The sequence below is a fragment of the Xiphias gladius genome, chromosome 20 (assembly GCF_016859285.1).
Source record: "Xiphias gladius isolate SHS-SW01 ecotype Sanya breed wild chromosome 20, ASM1685928v1, whole genome shotgun sequence".
Classification (NCBI taxonomy): domain Eukaryota; kingdom Metazoa; phylum Chordata; class Actinopteri; order Istiophoriformes; family Xiphiidae; genus Xiphias; species Xiphias gladius.
In genome coordinates, this window is record NC_053419.1 from 22,952,065 (window position 1) to 22,971,962 (window position 19,898).

A 19,898-nucleotide genomic window follows, 5' to 3' on the forward strand; every position below is an offset into this window, starting at 1 on the left:
TACATTTTTGAAGTACTTGTGCTTAAATGAATACTATTACTCCACTACAGTTAAGAGTGAAACGTTGTACTTTGTGCTGCATTTATCTGATGCTCCAGCTACTTTGCAGATTCAGATGAACGATACAAAATAAAATCAACAAATAAATTATGCTGGATTATTATAGGTTAAGACTTAATTGATCCAACACCAGTCTATAAAGTCATTCAAATCAGATCCACTTTTATGTTTAAAATATACTTTAAGCACATTTTGATGCGAATACCTTTTGTACTTTTAAGTAAAATTTTGAATTCATGACTTTTACGTGTAAAAGTCTTTTTGGTTTCTACTTCTTTAACCTAAGTGATGTTGTACTTAAATAAATAGTAATACCACAATGTAAAAATCCTCTTTCAAATTTCTACTTGAGCAAAAGGACAAAAGTATTATGAGCAAAATGTGTTTATAGTATCAAAAGTAAAAGTCTTCGTTGTGTTGGAAGGGCCCCTCTGTTAAATTAGGGAGCCCCCAGAGCACTGAGAGTTTTATCCTATCTGTGATTGTGTGTTCGCAAAATAATACGTGCGCTCAAGGGGTCAGTTTGTGAAATAAAATGATAAAAAGACTCTCAATCTAATACAGAAAGACTCTGAGCTGCGACAGAAAATATTGACAAGCTGTGATATCTGCCAAAGGGGGGGTCACTAGGTACTGACTCAGTAGGGGCCCCGACCTTTTGCACAAGCCACAATTGCGGTTCAATTTTTTTTTTTTTCTATTTTTTAAGTTCATGAAATAAAAAATGTTTATGCACTTTTTTACTTCACATACACTTTGTGACTTGCATCATTATTATTTTTATTACTGTTATTAATATCTTCTGTTGTTCTATATATTATTTGTCATTCCTATTTATCAATGGACATTCTACTATCCCACAGTAAATCTCTGTGGTATTATATTGTATTCTACTCCACTTTGTTACCTTTCTCAGTAATAAGAGGACCTGCGCTATGTTGTGAGTCACTCTTGCACATATACATCATTACTGCACGTTAAGCACTCTTCTGTACAATACTCTATAAGGCTTTACTGTACAGTTTGTTCTCTACTTCCTGTTTTTATTCTAAACCTCTGAACAGAGACTCAGTTAAATTTTGATTTAATAGTAGTTTGTTATAATTGGCTGTTTTTATTCCCACGCTTTCTTCATCCTTATGTGTCTCATCTTCTCCCTTTCACCCTGAAAATCGGCGGAACATTTAGTCTGCCCGGGCGTGTCCAGGCTCTCGGCGTACACCCGTGTTGCGGCTGCAGTGCGGACTGGGTTCCCGCAGGGGGCGGCGGCGCGCCCGATTTCCGTCGCTGCTGGTTCAGCGAGTGCGTGAAGAAGAGCTACACGCCAGGAACAGCTGTGAATACACAGATGGGATAACTGGCTGCAGTCTTAGTTAGATACTGTGTGTTAGCTGTAAAACAAAATGGATTTCTTGTGTTTACGGGGGGCGAAGACAAAAACAGTAGGACTAATATACTGTTGTAACTGAAGGGCATTTGCTGCGGCTAGTTATATTTAGACGCTAGCGACTTAGCCTGTTAGCTGGGCTCGTAGCTGGTTTGTCTTAGCTAGCTGTCAACGGGTTGTTTTGTTCTCTCTAAAAGTGTCGGCTTCTTTCATAACACATGAGTGTGTCGCTTGTCGTTATCCGTCTGGAACTAGCCGACCAGTCTCCTTCTCCACAGGGTTTCCAGTACTCCGCTGGTGAGTTGCGTTAATGTTAAAGTCGCTGCTTTTGAGAGGAGTTAGCCAGGCAGCTAACCAGCGGGGTTCACAGACGCTGATGTCGACTGTTAGCCAATTCAGTATTTATCGAACTGATCTAGCTAGAACTGCATCGAAACGCAGGTGTGAATAGTGTGTGTGGCTGTGGTCCAGCTTGTCCGTAAGAGCTCAGAAGTAACGCGGGCCTGTCTCTGTTTCCTTTGTCTTAACCTGCAGTCGAAGGCATGTCAGACGAGGAACTGCAGGACAAAGCTCTGGGTTTGGCCAAACACGCTCTCAGTGGCAAGACCGAGCTGGAAAGAACAGCTGTTCTGCACCAACACATTGGCAGCAGAGCCATGGGAGACATGGTTATAGAAACCTTTGAACCCAGCCCAGGTAAGACATGCATGTTGCAGGGTTGCTCTGAAACCAACAGGCAGGAAAGGCAGAACAATCAAAGCATTGAAGACTCTGTGTGTGTGTGTGTGTGTGTGTGTGTGTGTGTGTGTTTGGGTGGGGGGGCTAAGCCCCATAGATAGGGTAAGGAGCTCAGACATCCGGAGGGAGGTTGAATTAGAGCTGCTGCTTTGCATTGAATGGAGCCAGGTGAGGTGGTTCAGACATCAGATCAGGATGAGGTTTTCTGGGCTCGTCCAACTGGTAGGAGACCCTGGGTCAGACCGAGAACATGGTGGAGAGACTATATATCTCATCTGGCATTGGAACGCCTCGGGATTCTCCAGGAGGAGCTGGAAACTTTGCTGGGGAGGGTTATATCTTGTTTAACCTGCTGACCTGACCTCGGGATAAGAGGCAGAAAATGAATGAACAGACTGATTAGGTTGGGAACTGGTGTACTAGTTTTATCCGTACCAGCTCATGTTGTGGTTGTAGAAAAAGAAAATGTGGATCAACTTGCCAAAAAAGGGATTAAAAGCAAATCAGTTACAAATGGCATTACCAGTCAGTAAGGCAGAAACCAAATCCCTTACAGATTTATTTATTTATTTTATGTTTATTTTTATAGAGTCAAGTATATAGAATGAACCCATGCCCCAAAACACAGGATTTATAGCCTGAGCTAATCTGCAATAAGGATGAGCCTTTTAAAATACATAAAACTCAACAATAAAATACATTTAAAACAGCACAAAAAACAACTTATAAACAATGACAACAAGCACCAGATCACTTATTACTACATGACCAATCCCTCTTTAACGACCGTTCCAGTTTAAAATGATCCCAGTCACGATCCATCTTGAGATCTGCGGGTAGAGAGTTCCACACGTTAAACCACCCCCCAAACAGAGAGAGCCATCTGTCCAAATGAGGATTTATTAAAGGGCGCCTTACAATTCCCAGTGGACGCACCCCATGTCCCTGAGCCGGAAACCCTGAGAGGAACCACCAGCATGCTGAGTATCTGAGGAGCCTGGTTATTTAGGCATTGATAGATGAGCTGAATATTTGCAAATTTAATGAAGTGATCAAAACATAACATATTCAATTTCTCAAGAACATGACAGCGGTGAGATTTTACTGTCTTCCTGTTTAAAACCTTAGTCGCTCGAATGTTGTAGATGATGCTTACGACACAACAACTTAGATGTGGAAAGGGCATGCAATGCACAAAACTATCCGCAGCATAAAATGGTAAACTAATGACTAATGAGTCTAAAATGAGTGCAAGTTTGCTCAACCCTTAAACATGTTTATCAAATTTTAGGTGGGGATCTCACATGAGGCCGAGATAATTTAAACCTGTTCAGTTCTTTGTCCATCAACGTCTTCGTGGCTCCAGACATAGAACAATATTAAAACAGAGCCAGGATTAAACATTTTTTTAAAGGATAAGTCTGGTGATATTCTATATTTTTCTTATTGTGAACAAATCCCATGAAAAGACCAAGACCAACAATGAATTGATCCCATTGACTGCTGGTATCTGTGTGTCTAAAGTCTGATGTCTCTTATTCCTCTGAGCCGTGGAGCTCCACTGTTTCCTAAAACTGTTAAAAACACATCAGAGAGTCACACTGTTGCATTGGCTGACATGTTCCGTCATCACCATGAACACACACACACACACACCGTGGTTTATTCACCAGAGCACCAAATGTGGATTAATACGCCGCTGAAAATAGTCCCCAATGAATGCACCATTTATCCCTGTTTGAGAAGACCTTGCTATAAACTACGGTGGCCAGCTGTTTGAGGAAATTACTGAGCCTTTTTAAAAAAAAAAAAAAAAAAAAAAAAGTAAGTATATACAGTACTATTCAAAAACTTTAGGCACTAAAAAGTGAGGATTCGTACGAAGCGCAGTAAACAGAAAAAAGGCACTTGGCAGTTACAATATTTTTCCAAGCATCTTGGAGAACTTGCCCCAGTTCTTCAGTGGATTTAATCTGTCTCAGTGTGTCCTGTCTCTTCATGTGATCCCAGACTGACTCTGTGATGTTGAGATCAGGGCTCTGTGGGGGGCAGACCATCTGCTGCAGTCCTCCTTGTTCTCCTTGTCTCTGAAGACAGTTCTTTATGACTCTGGCTGTATGTTTGGGCTCGTTGCCCGGCTTAAGAATGAATCTGGGACCGATCAGAGGCCTCCCTGATTTTATTGCATGTGCTCGATAATTTACATTTGTGACCTTTTATCAAGGTAGAGAAGTCAGAAAGTGTTGTGAAAGTAATACATTGTTGTTTTTGGTATTTTGATGACTTTTCAGAAATGTGAAATATATTACCTGCCTTACCCTTTTGAAGGCATCAGTTTACAGATCTGAAACTAGTGAATTTTTCCCTCTAGATAAAGGAGGAGGCGAAGACCCTGGTGGTTCAGTGGAGCAGAATGGTGAACTTCAGGCCGCAAGGACTGAAGCAGACAGTCAGGACGGCACGGAGGGTTCAGAGGACAACAGTGCAGCAACAGGCACTGCTCCGGACTCCCCCTCCAAGCAGCTGCCGGACCAGATCTCCTTCTTCAGTGGAAACCCCTCTGTGGAGATCGTCTACGGTATCATGCACCTCTACAAGACCAAGTGAGTCACATCTGACGTGTATATTAATTGCTCCAGAAGTCTTCTGCCGTTTCGATACCGGATCTATAGGATGCGTTTTCTTGTCTTGTTGCAGTAAAATGACGTCACTGACTGAAGATGTAAGACGTAGTGCCATGGTGTGTATCCTGACTGTCCCAGCGACCATGACCAGTCACGACCTCATGAAGCTTCTGGCGCCATTTAATGATGTAATGGAGCATATGAAGATCATACGGGACTCCACTCCTAACCAGTACATGGTTCTGATTAAATTTTGCACCCAGGTGAGGTCTCAGCATAATCAGCGATTCATAGTAGGTGGTTTTGCCTCTGCGAGTGAAGGTTTTTACAACCCCCGATCACCCGCCTACACCTCCAATACAGCCGCAGTGAAACAAGACCTCAACAGGAACACCGAGAAAGAAAAAGAAAAGAAAAAGGGATGAATAGAAAGATAAATACATTTTTTTTTAAAGTGGGGGTAACTGCCCTTCTCAGCATCAGGCACCAAATTTTGTGTCCAAGTCTACTTCCCTCGTGGGAAGTGGACATGGGTTAGAGGGCCTAGGTTGACCGAGGTTGAGTGAGCTGTATATGATGGAAATAAGGCACCTTTGGAAGCCGGAGGAGACTCGGGGATAACGAGGAAGATGAGCGAATTGCTTTTGAACAAAATGTCTGATTTGGAGGAAGCTAAATAAATGTTGAGCTGGGTCGGATGAAATATTCCATCACTGCTTAGCTGCCCACGGACCAAAAGTGGGATCTGTCGCTGAAAGGGAGAATAAACAGTTCTTCGATACTGGGGGTCCTAACAGAGAGATGATGCAAACCCAAATGTTTTCTGAATGCTGTTTAGATTTTGAGAGATTGCAGGACTTGTGCTGGAGTCTGTACTGATATTAGCAGATAGCGGCAGCTGAGCAGAAACCAGGGAGAACAGGGAAAAGCATGAGAATGATCGTTCCATGTGAACCCGAGCTGGGATGCTATGGTCCTGGTTGAGAGTCAGTTTTAGGATTTTCGGGCTGTCACAAGCCCGATAGTATTTTTGGCAAATTAGAAAGTGCCGGACCCCCATATTCTTGGGGAGTTTTGCGCAAGGGAAGTTTGTTGTCAAACTGCCTTTTTAGTTATATCTTTATTCTATTTGCAAGAAATTTGAAGTATCGAACTGATTTGAATGAACACCGTGGAATAGATAGTCCTTGATTTGATGTTCATTCAGCTCTGGGTTTTCTAGGTTGGAGTGTCAGCCTTATCTACTGTGCTTTGTTTGTGTTCTGGAGGGAACTTCAGGCGTCCGCGACTCCTCAGTTAGTAGCACGGCACATTTCCTCAGGAAACAGAACGCCAAAGACAAGCCAACTGTTGGATGTGAGCTTTTGAATTCGTAGTGCACGTGGAGGTTTGTGCCTCCAATGGCCCGTAGTTATAAGATAATGTATCTGTGCATATCTCCCTCTTAACGCTGCTGTTTTCCCCTCTGTCTTTGTTTAGGCAGACGCAGACAGTTTTTACACAGCGTGTAATGGCCGCCAGTTCAACTCCATAGAGGAAGCAGTCTGCCAGATGGTCTACGTGGAGCGGGCAGAGGTTATAAAGTCTGAAGAGGTAAATGTACCAATTCTAATAACTCCACTGTTCAGTTGTCAGATACAGGCCGCCTCATTTAGTCTCAAGATTTGCCCGTTTACTGTGAGTTTCTCCAGTTTCTCCAAAATGGTTCATTAAAGTTGACTTTTCCTGAACAACACGTCTTAAACTCACAGTCAGCTCTGGCAAGAGGTTCAGGCTTCCATTGTACAGTTGTTATTGTACATTAATTGACCCTCTATCGATGAAGGACAGACAAAAGGGACCTCGTCAATCTGATAGCGGGAGGATGGTTCTTACTATCGTGTGCTTAGTGGAAGGCATGCGAGTGAGATGTATGTTTGTATGCTTGTAATTTATTATGGTCTGCTTTTTTGGTTGTAATGTTATATGTTTTTGAATTTCTTATATTTCTGGCGCTGTACATGTTTTATATGATTAGTGTCGTCGTTTCCAGTTCTTTGCAAGAGCGCTTTTTCTTTATTTATTGTCTTGTTACGACGTCTGTTTCTATTCAGCAATTCCTCTTAATCCAAGAGAATTTTGTCCTTTAAAGGAGACAATAAAAGAAAACCTTGAACCTCCTTAAAGTATTTAATTAATCGCTTCTGTTGCTGTTATTTTTTTTATGATTGTATGTACGGTACAGTACATTGTGGTGAAAGCCATCGAAACCTCACACCACACCACTTGCTGATCATTTTCAGCAAGAGCAGTGGTAGAAACTAGTGATGTCAATCCCCCAGTGTTTGAAAACCTGCGCCCTGTCCACGGTTTGCTTTCTCTAATGTCCTCCCGTCTCCCTCTGTCTCCCTCTCTTTCCTCCCCCCTCTACTCAGGGGGCCAGTCTGCCGGTGATGGAGCTGACCGAGCTGCCAAAGTGCACCGTGTGCCTGGAGAGAATGGACGAGTCGGTCAACGGCATCCTCACCACTCTCTGCAACCACAGCTTTCACAGCCAGTGTCTCCAGCGGTGGGAAGATGCCTCGTGAGTTACACAAACGCATACTCACGCATACCTACCCCTGGAATTACCCTGCTGCCCCGTGTTTCCTGCATGTTGTTAAAATGTGCCATGTTTCCCTGGCAACTCCCCGACTATTTGCTGTTGTCCACATATTTCTGCAGTTTTATTTAAACAAAATACTTATAGGCTACATTACCTTTTAGAGAGAAGCTTATTTCTGATCTTGTTTTAACAAGAAATGTGACTAAAAATCAGCTGTGTTATAGGACAGATCTACAGTCCTGTTTTAAAAAAACCAAAAACAAAAACGGAACCTTCTCAGTCACGTGGTCCCTCACCTGATTCCCAGTCCACTGGTTATTTCTCCAGGCTTCATGTCATGTGTTGTTTGTTTTTGTCCTCCTCTTAACACGTATTCTTGTGTTTCACAAAGGACCGCTGCACACGTGTGTGACAATAGATGAATGCGCGCTCTGTTTTCAGGTGTCCTGTATGTAGGTACTGTCAAACGCCAGAACCAGTTGAAGAGAACAAATGCTTCGAGTGCGGCGTGCAGGAGGTAACTCATATCAGTCTCTGTCTACTGGCGTAACTCCCGTAGGGCACTCTTAGCTCGGTGCTTTCTGAACTCACTTGCATTTTCCGTTCAGCCGTCTCTCATCCCACTTTGCTCTCTCCTCCGTAGAACCTGTGGATTTGTTTGATCTGCGGGCACATTGGATGTGGTCGCTACGTTAGCCGGCATGCCTACAAGCACTTCGAGGAAACGCAGCATACTTACGCTATGCAGCTCACCAACCACCGTGTCTGGGACTACGCAGGAGGTACTGAATCTTTTTCTTATTTTTCTTATTTTTATGGGTTTGCATGTGTGGCTGTCTGTGTGAATAGGCACATGGCGCGGATGGTGGATGGTTGAGGATGGTGACAGTTTAATTGCAAGATTACAGTTGCTACCAGGAATTTATGGCCGTTCCAGCTGCTTTAATCAATTTTGGCCAGTAGAGGGCAGAAAGATACCAAAATAAGCTGAGACAGTCCCCTTTACCATAACCTGTCAAACAGTTGCCTACTAACACGTCCAGCAGACAGAGCAATGGGACCATTCATTTGGAGTCACTGGGAAAACAGTCTCACCTCATGGTCCATTCAGTAGCCGTTCTGGAGCTTGGTCTAGATCAACAGATGCAGTGGCCGAGTTGTCGTGGGTGTAGATGCTCCAACCTTTATTCCCGTTAGCACTTTAAGGACTTGTTGTCCGCGTTGGCTTTCAAGTTGAGATTCAAAGTTGATTCTTGGCCTGGGATACGGGAGTCATGTGGAGTTTGTAGTCACGTTTCTGGCCATTTTATAATTTTAAGTCCAACATTCACTCTCCCTATAGATCATTTTTACTGTTCACCAACTCTTGAGAAAAACATCTGGCTCTTCAGCCTCTAAATGCCCCAGTATGTTCACCAGCTGGTCTCGAACGGTGTCTGTCTGCTTTTTGCCAAGGAGTAGGTAGTGGACAGCGGGTTTATCACTGCTTTGTCACTCCAAACAGCAAAACAGCTGCCTGCAGCTGTTGGAAACAAGGCTGATGACGGCACAGAGAGTGAACCCTACGCTAAAGGCCAATTTATGATCTCTCAGAAGTATTTCATCAGAAATCTGAAATCAGATGTTTTTTTTAAGTTTTTCCAAACGGCCTCACCCAAAGACAGAGTGAAAAGTTGGCCGTCCTAGTGGTGGGGGGGGGCGTGATATCGTTCAAAAAACAGGGATAACAGCGCACAGTTTCAGACCGTCTCTCCTCTCATAGTGTTGCTATTGGTTGTTCACACGAGAGGCGTCACAAATAGTTGTGTAACAAATGAAAAAAGAGAGAATTTCAATCCTTGGCTCCTTTCTCACCTCCACACAGCTGACCAGTCGCTATGTGAGGTGCGTGTGAATGTCTCTCATGAGGTGGTCGGAAACAGACGTCCCTGGTCCGATGTCAGAAGGGTGTGGGGGAAGAGGGTTTCTGAAGCTATCTGACAAGCAGCTCAGAAGGAGTACGACGCCTGCTTAAAGGACCATAAAACCCCAACATTGACATACGGGAAGATAAAAGCTGATAACTACTTCTGAGCGATCCCTTTCACATTGCAAGTAGTCATTTAGTTCAGTGCTGATATAAACTGTTTTGATTAACGCAGTTTTAAGTATTCTTTACTTAAATAGAACAAAAAAACGCATTTATAGCAAAATTTTAAATATTGGGAAATAATTTCCCCGCACTCTCAAGCCAATTTGAGGGTATTGTAGAACTTATGGACACTTATTAGACAATGTAAGGACACTTATTTTCATTATTAATTCTTCTTCCTGTTATTTTCTCGGTTAATCGATTATTCGTTTAGTCTTTAAAAGTCATAAAACGGTGAAAAACGAAAACTGTAATACCCCAGAGCCCGAGGTGATATTTTTAGATTGCATGTCTTGTCCAACTGACTGCCCAAAACCTAAAGATACTGAGTTTACAATGATGTAAAACATAGAAAAACAGCAAATCTTCAATTTTGAGGAAATGTAACCGCCAAACGTTGGGCATTCGTGCTGGATAAATGGCTCAATCAATCAACTGATTATTAGAATACTTGCCAATCAATTTTCTGTCGATCGACGAATCGACTGACCGACCAGCCCATGTGGATCCCGTGTTACTGTAGATAACTACGTGCATCGGCTGGTGGCCAGCAAGACTGATGGGAAGATGGTGCAGTATGAATGCGAGGGAGACACCTGTCAAGCTGAGAAGATTGATGCTCTTCAACTAGAGGTAAGCATTTCCGTTAGTTGCCTTGTTTGCTAAATCGACGCTGAGGTGCTCTAACCAATGCTTCGTGTCTACAGTACTCGTACCTGCTGACGAGTCAGCTGGAGTCTCAAAGGGTTTACTGGGAGAATAAGATAGTTCATCTGGAGAAGGAGACAGCCGAGGAGGTACTGACTGATATGCTCAATACAAGCACTAAGACTCTGAAGGTTTGACTACCTGGTATCATCCCTCACGCATGTGTCCTGTGACCCCTGCATTTACGTTTGCCCCTCAGATAAGCAACATGAAGGCTAAATTTAAGGAAACCTTGGAGCGCTGTGATAACCTGGAGCGGCGGTTGGGAGAAATAACCAAAGACAAGCAGGGCATGGAGAAAAAGTAGGTGTCGACTGACTCGTCAGTTCCCCTGGTTGCATTGCATTTTACATTTTGGTTTGCTTGAATGTTGGTGGTTTATCAGTAGCCCACCGCAGTAGTTTGGGTTTTCTAGGTCAAATGGCTCTGTTTCTGTGTTACTGTGTCAGTTGCAGGTCAGGTGTTGTTTTCATATCCCAGCTTCCCAGGAATGCAGCATTCATTTCTCTGAGTCCAAGCGGGTTCTCACCACAAATTATGTTTGTTAGCAATGGCTCGGTTCCATTAACTGTGCCAGTAAGTGATTCTAGTGGGAAACGGACACGATGCCGGAGCCCTGGACCTCCATGAACTTAAATGGAATTTCAATTGTTTTAATGTTATTAATTACACTTATGTATTTTTCTTGCTATGACAAGTCAGAACTGCTGCTGTTAAAAATGTTCTACTAAAGCAAAACTATGGTTTGTCACTGCTTGGGTTCTATGGACAGAGCAGTGAGAATGAAACCCAAGTTTTGATAAATCATAAATTTTCCTTGAAGACCACAGTCTGAAGGGGTTTGTCTCTGTAGAGGACTTGCCGGCTCACGGCTCCGTTGCCTTTGTGTGTTGAGGTACGCCCAGCTGAACTGTCGAGTGGCGAAGCTGAGCCAAGAGCTGAAGGAGGAGCAGGAAATGAACCACTGTCTGAGAGCCAATCAGGTACAGCTGCAGTCCCAGCTGGCAGAGGAGGAACGCAAAGGAAAGGAGAGCGGTGAGTAGGGAGGGCACCACGCCTGATGTAACCATGAATTAAAATAGTGTTTGTTTTTGTTATTTTACCGCCAGCCGTCATCACAGCACAATGGCCCCAGCCCGCGAACACCACACTGTGCACTGGACAGAGTAACGTGCTGGTGTAATATTCCCATTTATCATGGAGGGTACAGTGTTTTCTTTTTATCAGCACAGAACCCTCCCCTCCCCATCAAAGAGATTCGGGTGAAAGGAAGGTGCCAGCAGAAACATTTTTAGGGTCGGAAACACATGACGTGAAAGAAACACAAACCACCATCTGAGTGAGAACCGCAGCACACTGCTTTTAAATGCTCTTGAGATTTCAACTGTACTTCATTAAATATCTCGACGTTATTGTATTGATACGTTGATAATTTTGATACTGTAATATGTTCAGGGTAGAATATACCTATAAAGATCTGATCCTGATCAAGTTATTTTTTTTTTTTTGGCCCTGATTATTGTCCAGGTCCTTTTTAATATCGGGTGTCTGCCGATACAGAGTCCGATCCGATACTTAGATTTACTTGAATGTTGATTGCTCATCTATTTTGACACGTCGACGTAGCAAGTGTGTAAAAATCTGGCGCGCCTTACATGCCACCTCCTACCTGATCCAAATGCTGAAGGTCCCGATTTGAAAACTACAAGGTTTATGAAGATGTGACGGATGATATGTCCTGCTGCCGGTGACGTTTGACATTTCAACCGGTGAAAGTGACGGTCGGCTACCTGAATGTTTTTGCGCTGGTCCTCACTAGTAAAGGCGAGAAGAAGTAACGTGTTTGTTAGTGCGAGTTCAAAAAAACTGCGTATTTTCCCAAAGGGAAATTGCAGTGTTGCAGCAGCCACTTCACATAAATCACAGACACAATGAGGCAGGTAACGAAAAATGCAATTAAAGGCTAAATTATATTCAGTAACTAAATAGACTAAGTATAGACTAAAAGGCCACCGGGGACCTTTCTACAAACCATTAATGAGATGGTTCCTTTCATTCATTAGCTCTTCTGTTGCTGGTTTCAAATCCTCTACCTTTGTGTCACCCATGGCTGCTGAACATAGTTAATGTCAGACTGAAGAATCCAGAGCGACAGGACCATGCATTGGAAGAATGGGCAACAGGAATGTGTGCAGTGCTTGGCTCGCAGTCATTTAGAATATGGCAATACTCAAAAAAAGAGAAAAGGGCAGATGAAGCTAGAAGGGTTATTTTTGGTCTGCGGCCTGCAGTTACACAGTGCTTCCTCATTTATCCAGTAATAATTGCAAATCATATACAAATTGCAGCTAAAGAGGACGTGTGCCCGTGGCTGAGAGTAGTGACATCCTGCAGATAAACAGGAACTTCTTAAGTACGAGCAGAAACTGCATGCTGGAGAGAAGTGTTTACACCGGAGGAACGCTCAAAGAGTATGAGTATCAAGTACTTTGTGAGAAGTCTCTTGGCCTTGAAATTAGCTTGGGTCCATCATGTTTATCGTGATATCGACAGTAAAAGAGAGATTTTACCAGGTGCCAACTAATTTACAAGCCCTCATTTTTCTAATAGTTGGTTTTTAAAATATGGGAACACTGTCAGAAGAGCATTTGCTTTTTAATGGCATTTCCGCCCGGAAAAGGTTTTCATCACTACTTTGCCTGAGGTCCACGTAATTGTCAGGTGCAAGGTTTGAATGGAAGCTCTAGGTCTGCAGTTTAGACATACCTGTATTTTCCCTTCAGCGTTCAGCTCTGAGGATGAGGACTGTTTAAACAAAAGTCCCCCAGTGCACACGCACTTTGTTTACGTGGAAGAAACACACACACAAACACTTTGGGCCATTTCACTTGTTTTGACGAGAGGGATGTTAACGTTTAATCCCCAGCCTTTGCAAATATGTTACACACTGTAAGAACATAATCGCTGTGTATTCTCTCCTGTTAGAGTTGAATTGAAGCAGCTTATTATTGGCACAAGTTTCCTGTTCAAACGAACAGGAACATGTCTGTTCTAATTCTGTGTGTACGTGTCCCCCACCCTTTTACATCAAGTGACGTTATGGTTACACTCTTGGGTCAAACATCCTTTAGTTCACTTTGTGACTCAAGTTATGTCAACTGCAATGGAAATAGATCAATGCTGTTTCTATCTCATTGCACTGTAAAGGTTCTGCTGAGGGAAGTGATTCTCCAGAAGACATTTCGACACTTTCTTTCTTCAAAGCTGAACAAGACTTCTTGTTTTTTTTTTTGCAGCAATAGACACTTGTGGAGCTCAGGAATGTCATTTTCTTAACAGTTACAACAGTAAGCTTTTCTTGGCAGATGTGCAGTAGTTTTTTTTTTTTTTTTTTGTCTAGAGCCTAGATGATACTGGGTTTTTCGAGGCGGATACGGATACTGATATTTGAGAGCCAACAAAATCGGAGAACAGTATGCCTCAAACATCTGTTGAAGTTTGTTTAAAAAAAACAAAACAAAACACCACATAAACAAGCATTCTTGATAAGGATCCTTTAAAGTTGCTTAGTGGCAACTTGAGCAAGACTAACCACCTACAGCCATGCTAGCAGCCCAGAGCTAAATGCTAACACCTGCATGCTAACGTGCTCGCAGCGACGATGCTCTCGTGCTGACATTTAGAAGGTGCAGTGTTTATTCATGTCGACCACCTTCTAGCATGGCGGCGAGCTTTCTTCTTACCGATCAGCTGAAACATGTGCCGATACCTAAATATATTTGATATCAGCTGGACGGTCAGATCTCAAAGTTTACACCCCTTGGAGTTGTTTCACCTTAACCAGCAACACCTTGGGTGTTACTGCTTATAGGGAGTGCGTACCACTTGTTCTTGAGCTGCACCACACACATGACTGTTTCTGCTTAGAGCTGACTAAAGATCAGCAGGAGTCTGCTTAGACATTTCACACCAGCTAACTTGTGGGATAAACTGTTCATATTTTCAGTTTCACACCTTTTTTCCTTTGTGATTATTTGTGATGGTGATTGTGTTGTATAGGTTTCTTTGCTCTTTGCACAGCTTTTCTAATGTGTATATAATATGTATGTCTAAAAGATTACCTCAGGCCCTTGTACAAACAGGAAATTCACACAGCTGTTTGGAGGCAATGCCTTGAGGCCAGCAGTGAGGGTTGTACACATTCCACAGCATATTACACATTTGAATTTGCAAGATTGTCCAGTGAGTTTTTACAACTCAGGGGAGCTGTACATCGATCAGTATTTGGGTGGTGTTTTCTTATGATACATTAAAGCAGCTATAGTCGAAATTTTTACGACGACAATGTGAAAACAGTTTGACAATGTGAAAGACGTCTCTGGTAGTGGTGAACCTGCAGAGAATTATCAGCGGAATCTGCAGCTCCCCGCGGCTTCACGGTTTTCTACAGTGAGTTTCAACTGATTCTTTATCAACAAAAAAAAAGAGGCTCTAAAAACCCACTGTCCACTACCTGCTCAGCAGCAAACAGCAGACAACACACAGTTACACATCTGTCCGTTTTCTGCTGTTTTTCTGCAGGAGATCGTAAGGACGGGACAATAGCAGAACTGCAGGAGCAGCTGAGAGATGTGATGTTTTATCTGGAGACGCAGCAGCAGATTGAGCACCTGCCTCCGGAGGCTCGCAGTGAAATCCAGGAGGGACAGATCAACATCGCCGCCGGCCCGGCAGACAGCGCTCCGGGCTCGGCGGGAGCGGGCCCGTCCTCTGGCAGAGGCAGGAGAGGCCGGGGCAGGAAGAGGAAGTAGGCAGTGTTAAAGTCCACTGGAAAGGGCGAGAAACTACTGCTGCCTCTCAGCGTGGGCACCTGTTTCTGGCTTTTCATTTATGAACCAGCGTCTGCATCATTGTGACTCCCCGGAAAGCACTCAGAGGAGAAATGAAGACTCGATATTACACACCCGACTTCTTTAAGAGTAAATAGTGATGGTATTTACCTGCTCAGTTTACCACCGTAACTTAATGTAGCTTCTACACGAAGGAAACACGAGCGTGTGGGTGGATTGCTCAGTAATTAAAGACACAAAAACCTTTTTGGTTTCCAAATATATTTAGCATCTGTGTGATATAAATATATTCTGCTGTTTCCAAATCTAAAGAGAGTTTCTATTTCAGTCACAAATGGTATTTATTTGATCAAAATGATGTTGGTTTGTGCCCAGTCTAACACCTTGTGATAGTACTTGTTATTGAAGTTTGTTTGACATCTTTATATTTCTTTAAAATGTAAAGATGTTACTTTTTTCTTTTACCAGTCAAAGCTGGGCAGAGACAAGCCGGTAGATGAATGTGTTTGCTTTGTGTAAAGGAATATTATGACTTAAGTTTTGTCATGTTTTCCTAAATCCTTTATGGCACAACCTTTTTTTTTTTTTTTTTCTCCTTAAGTAAAATGCTGAAATATTTTTATTTCGAACATAATTTTTCAACAGTTTCCTAAACTAACACTTAAAGCTACTCAGGATGACAAAAATAGAGGTGATGGAGGAGAAACGTTGATTTGCCATGTTGCTATTACACGACTTGTTTTTTTTTTTTTTATCGCTGCAGTTTCCTGTTCCCTGGAAAGTCCAGGGACAGAAGCCAGTGCAAACTTACTGTCGGGAAGCTCTCTGGGAGGAGCAGGAAGTACATTTACATTTACCTTTGACCGTCCAGGTCAGTGGTTCCCAACCAGGGGTAAGTTTACCGAGGGAGTACTGCTGCATTTTAACAGGAAGTATCTTTAAAGATTGTGAAGTATCTCTGCTAAATTAAGGAGGAAAAAAACAAACAAACAAGAAAAACAAATATTATTCTTGTTAGGTTAAAAAAAAAAAAAAAAAGGTCCACATATTTGTGCTCAGGAGGAAGTAAACACTCAGTTTGTATTTCACATCGGTGTTAAGCTGATCTTAGGATATTAATAATCACAATAACCAATGAACTATCTAGAAAACTAGTTGGTGGAACATAAGTAATTTACATTTACTCAAATACTGCACATAAGTATAATTTTGAGGTACTTGTACTTGAATATTTTTTGCTACTTTTGCTACATTTCAGTGAAAATATATTTTACTTTTTACTCCGGGATTCATTTGACAGTTGTAGTTACTTTGTAGCTTAATACTGAACAAACTAAACATTATAAACGAAATAATAAACTACTTGTAAAGGCAGACTTCATGGCAGTACAGTTGTAATGAATTGCATTATATTGTAAAGGTGTACCTAACAAAATGACCACTTAATGTACATTCATTGCATAATAAATGCTGCATGGTTATAATTAGTGCGACAACTATTAGGCAATTACTCAGTAAATAGTAAATTGAATAGTTTTCGACTGTTAGTCGGACAAACCACGATCACACTGGGCTCTGCAAAAATTGTGGTTAGCGTTTTTAAGTTTTCTCTGGTCTTCTATGGAGCAACCAGTTCATCAAGACAATAGTCGGCAGATTAACCCATAAAGAAAGTTGTTGTTCGTTGAACCCTTTGGTTTGACAGAAAAATTAGCTTCACATTGACAAGCTGCAACATTAAAATTCCCCTTACATGTTAGTGCATCAATAATAATAGTAATAATCAAATGATATATCCTAGCGTAAGACTCTGAAAGGGGCCATTCTGTCTGCATGATGACTACTTTACGTTTTGCTGCTAACGTTTTCATACGTTGACTTGAGTAAAGTTTTGAATGCAGGACTTTTACTTGTTATGGACTATTTTTACATTGTGGTGTTGCTGCTTTCATATTAGTAAGAATCTGGATACTTCTTCCATCGCTATTAACAAGACAGCTGAAAGGTTGGGAACCGCTGATCCTAGGTCACGTTTTTTTTTTTTCCACCTATACTTCAGTAAGGTGCGAGCCTGTACATCTCTCCTGTATACAAAGCACTGACCACACAGCATATTTTGAAAACATCGGAGTGATCTTTGAAGACGTGACTATTATGAAGGGCGAGGGAACTGAAGGAAGGCGTCAGTGTGTAGACGAAGCAAGTGTTGTGTGGTGAAGTGGCTCTATTCACTCCATTAAAATATTTTGTTCATTTTTTTTGTTAGTCATTACTTAGTTTAACATTTTAACTAGCAGATTATTCATGTATGAGCTTTATGTGGATCAGAAAAGGCCTTAATTAAGAACTACGGTGTTGAAAGGACACGTTTTTAAGGTCATTTACACTCAAGTTAAAAAGCTTTTCTTTCACCCTGAAGGAACAGTTCAGATTTTGGGAAATCCGCCTATTAGCTTCGTTGCTAAAATATGCGAGGATCAACATCACTCGCCGTTTCCCCTGTTTCCAGTCTTTATAAGTTAAACCTATTAATCTCCTGGCTGTAGCTTCATGTTTACCGTACGGTGGTGAGAGCTGTATCGATCTTCTCGCCTAAGTTTCCGCAAGACAGCCAATAAAGAGAACAGTGGGAGAGAGCCGAAGTTTAAATCCGATCTGCCGGAGAGCAGCTGTCACTTTATGGTAACTTTGTTTAAAGAGAGCAGAGAAAGAAGTGATTTGTAGTTCCTCAGTGTTGTCTGTGCTGTCACTCTAGCTACACTGCTAAACTACAATTACCGCCTTACGGTTTCATGCCAACCAATCAAGTTGCAGTTTACATCCATGTCTGTCCAGACTCATTTAATATATGTAGTGAAGGCTTTAAAGGAATTTAATAAAAAGGTTTCACATGTATTTTGTCATAATTAGTGCGTGACTTCTTGAGTTATGGCCAAATATGTAATTGTTGATGTCACGATGACCTTTGACCTTTTGACTACCAAAATCCGATCAGTTCATGCTCGAGTCCAAGCGAACGCTTGTGCGATATTTGAAGAAATTCCCTCAAGGCGTTCCCGAGGTCTTACGTTCACGAGAGCGGGACGGACTGACCGACAACCCGAAAAAACCTGATGCCTCCAGCCACGGCTATCGCCGGTGCAGAGGCATTGAAAAAGGATGTGGCTCGTGTGTCATGGTTCAAGTCAGGGCTCTGGCCTGGCCACTCAAGGACATTCCCGGAGTTGCCCCTTAGCCACTCCAGCGGTGTCTTGGTTGTGTGCTTAGGGTCATTGTCCTGTTAGAAGGTGAGCCTTTGGGCCAGTCTGAGGTCCTGAGTGCTCTGGTCAAGGTTTTCATTAAGGATATCTCTCTTATTTGCTTCATTCAGCCTTCCCTCAACCCTGGCCAGTCTCGCTGTCCCTGCCGCTGAAAAACACCCCCCACAGCATGATGGTGCCACCGGCGTTGGGATTGTATTGGACAGGCGGTGCCTGGTTTCCTCCAGCTGCTTAGAATTGAGGCCAAACAGCTCAACCTTTGGTTTCATCAGACCAGAGACTCTTGTTTCTCACAGTCTGAGAGTGCTTTCAAGCCGGCTTTCAAGTGTCTTTCACTGAAGAGAGGCTTCGATCTGGTCACTCTGCCATAAAGCCCAGATCCCTGGAGTGCTACGGTCATGGTTGTTCTTCTGGAAGTTTCTCCAGTCTCCACGCAGGATCTCTGGAGCTCAGCCAAAGTGACCATCGGGTTCTCGGTCACCTCTTACCATGACGAGTGTGATTGTTCCAGACTTCTTCCATTGAAGAGTTATGGAGGCCACTCTGCTCTTGGGAACCTTCAATGCAGCGGTATTTTTTCTTTTTTTTTGTAGCCTTCCCCAGACCTGTCCCTTGACACAATCCTGTCTCTGAGCTCTGCAGGCACTTCCTCCAACCTCATGGCTTGGTTTTTGCTCTGATATCCACTGTCAGCTGTGAGACCTTTTTATATAGACAAGTGTGTGCTTTTCCAAATCATTTCCAATCAATTGACTTTACCACAGGTGGACTCCAGTCAAACTGCAGAAACATCTCAAAGACCATCAGGAGAAATGGGAGACGTCTGAGCTAAATTTAAAGTGTCATAGGAAAAGGGTCTGAATACTTGTCGTCAATGTGATATTTCAGTTTTCCCTTTTTATAAATTTGCAAAAAAAAATCTTAAATTCAGTTTTTGCTTCGTCATTATGGGATTTTGATGAGGGGAAAAATTAATTTAAACAATTTTAGCATCAGGCTGCAACATAACAAAATGTGAAAAAAGTGAAGGGGTCTGAAGACTTTCTGAATGCACTGTGTGACTAATCTTTCCTCTCGTGACTAAAACATTAACAGTTTACTCACAACAGCCTGTTGAACGTAAATTGTGTAAAGAGACTGGTTGTAACTGCACCTTCCTTTCCAGAGAGCACTGAGAAATACACTGAAAGATGACAAAAGCTCAGACTTCCTTGTGACAGTGTTGTCATAAAGTCTGATCACTTCCTCTTCACACCATCTATACCATAATTTTCACACTTTTTCTGTCGAGCAATAGTCACAGTCACCTACAAACTGTGACCAGATGATTAGCTTTTATGAATGTGACAATCCATTACTAACCAAACCAGCAGTTTGACTTTGGCTGTGTAGATATATCAGTTCAATCGTGCACGTGAGGTACAGTATGAACGAGCTTTCTTTTTACATATTTCGTCATAGGCAAATGACACAGTATGCAAACATTTTCCACACCTCTTGGTTTTCCATTTATATCCCAGATATGGCCTTAAAAATCTGTACACCCACGCAACTAC

The 19,898-nt window shown here is 42.4% G+C and overlaps 1 protein-coding gene across 1 annotated transcript; it reads left to right on the forward strand.

The window, feature by feature from the left end:
- The first annotated feature begins 1,352 nt into the window (after positions 1-1,352).
- LOC120806646 (BRCA1 associated protein) lies at positions 1,353-16,120 on the forward strand. Its single transcript, XM_040158002.1, has 13 exons — positions 1,353-1,744; positions 1,982-2,143; positions 4,557-4,788; positions 4,883-5,072; positions 6,289-6,402; positions 7,224-7,372; positions 7,835-7,910; positions 8,037-8,175; positions 10,048-10,157; positions 10,232-10,321; positions 10,432-10,535; positions 11,128-11,267; positions 14,814-16,120. The coding sequence occupies exons 1-13, from the start codon at positions 1,666-1,668 to the stop codon at positions 15,041-15,043; spliced, it is 1,815 nt and encodes a 604-aa protein (XP_040013936.1). The 5' UTR covers positions 1,353-1,665; the 3' UTR covers positions 15,044-16,120.
- The last annotated feature ends 3,778 nt before the right edge of the window (positions 16,121-19,898 follow it).

What these genes read in the sequence shown, in the direction of transcription:
- LOC120806646 (XM_040158002.1), top strand. Translation starts at nt 1,666, where the DNA reads ATGAGTGTGTCGCTTGTCGTTATCCGTCTGGAACTAGCCGACCAGTCT. An exon ending in CAGCGGTGGGAAGATGCCTC is followed by an intron (nt 7,373 to 7,834) that starts GTGAGTTACACA and finishes CTCTGTTTTCAG; the next exon opens with GTGTCCTGTATGTAGGTACT. An exon ending in TTGATGCTCTTCAACTAGAG is followed by an intron (nt 10,158 to 10,231) that starts GTAAGCATTTCC and finishes TCGTGTCTACAG; the next exon opens with TACTCGTACCTGCTGACGAG.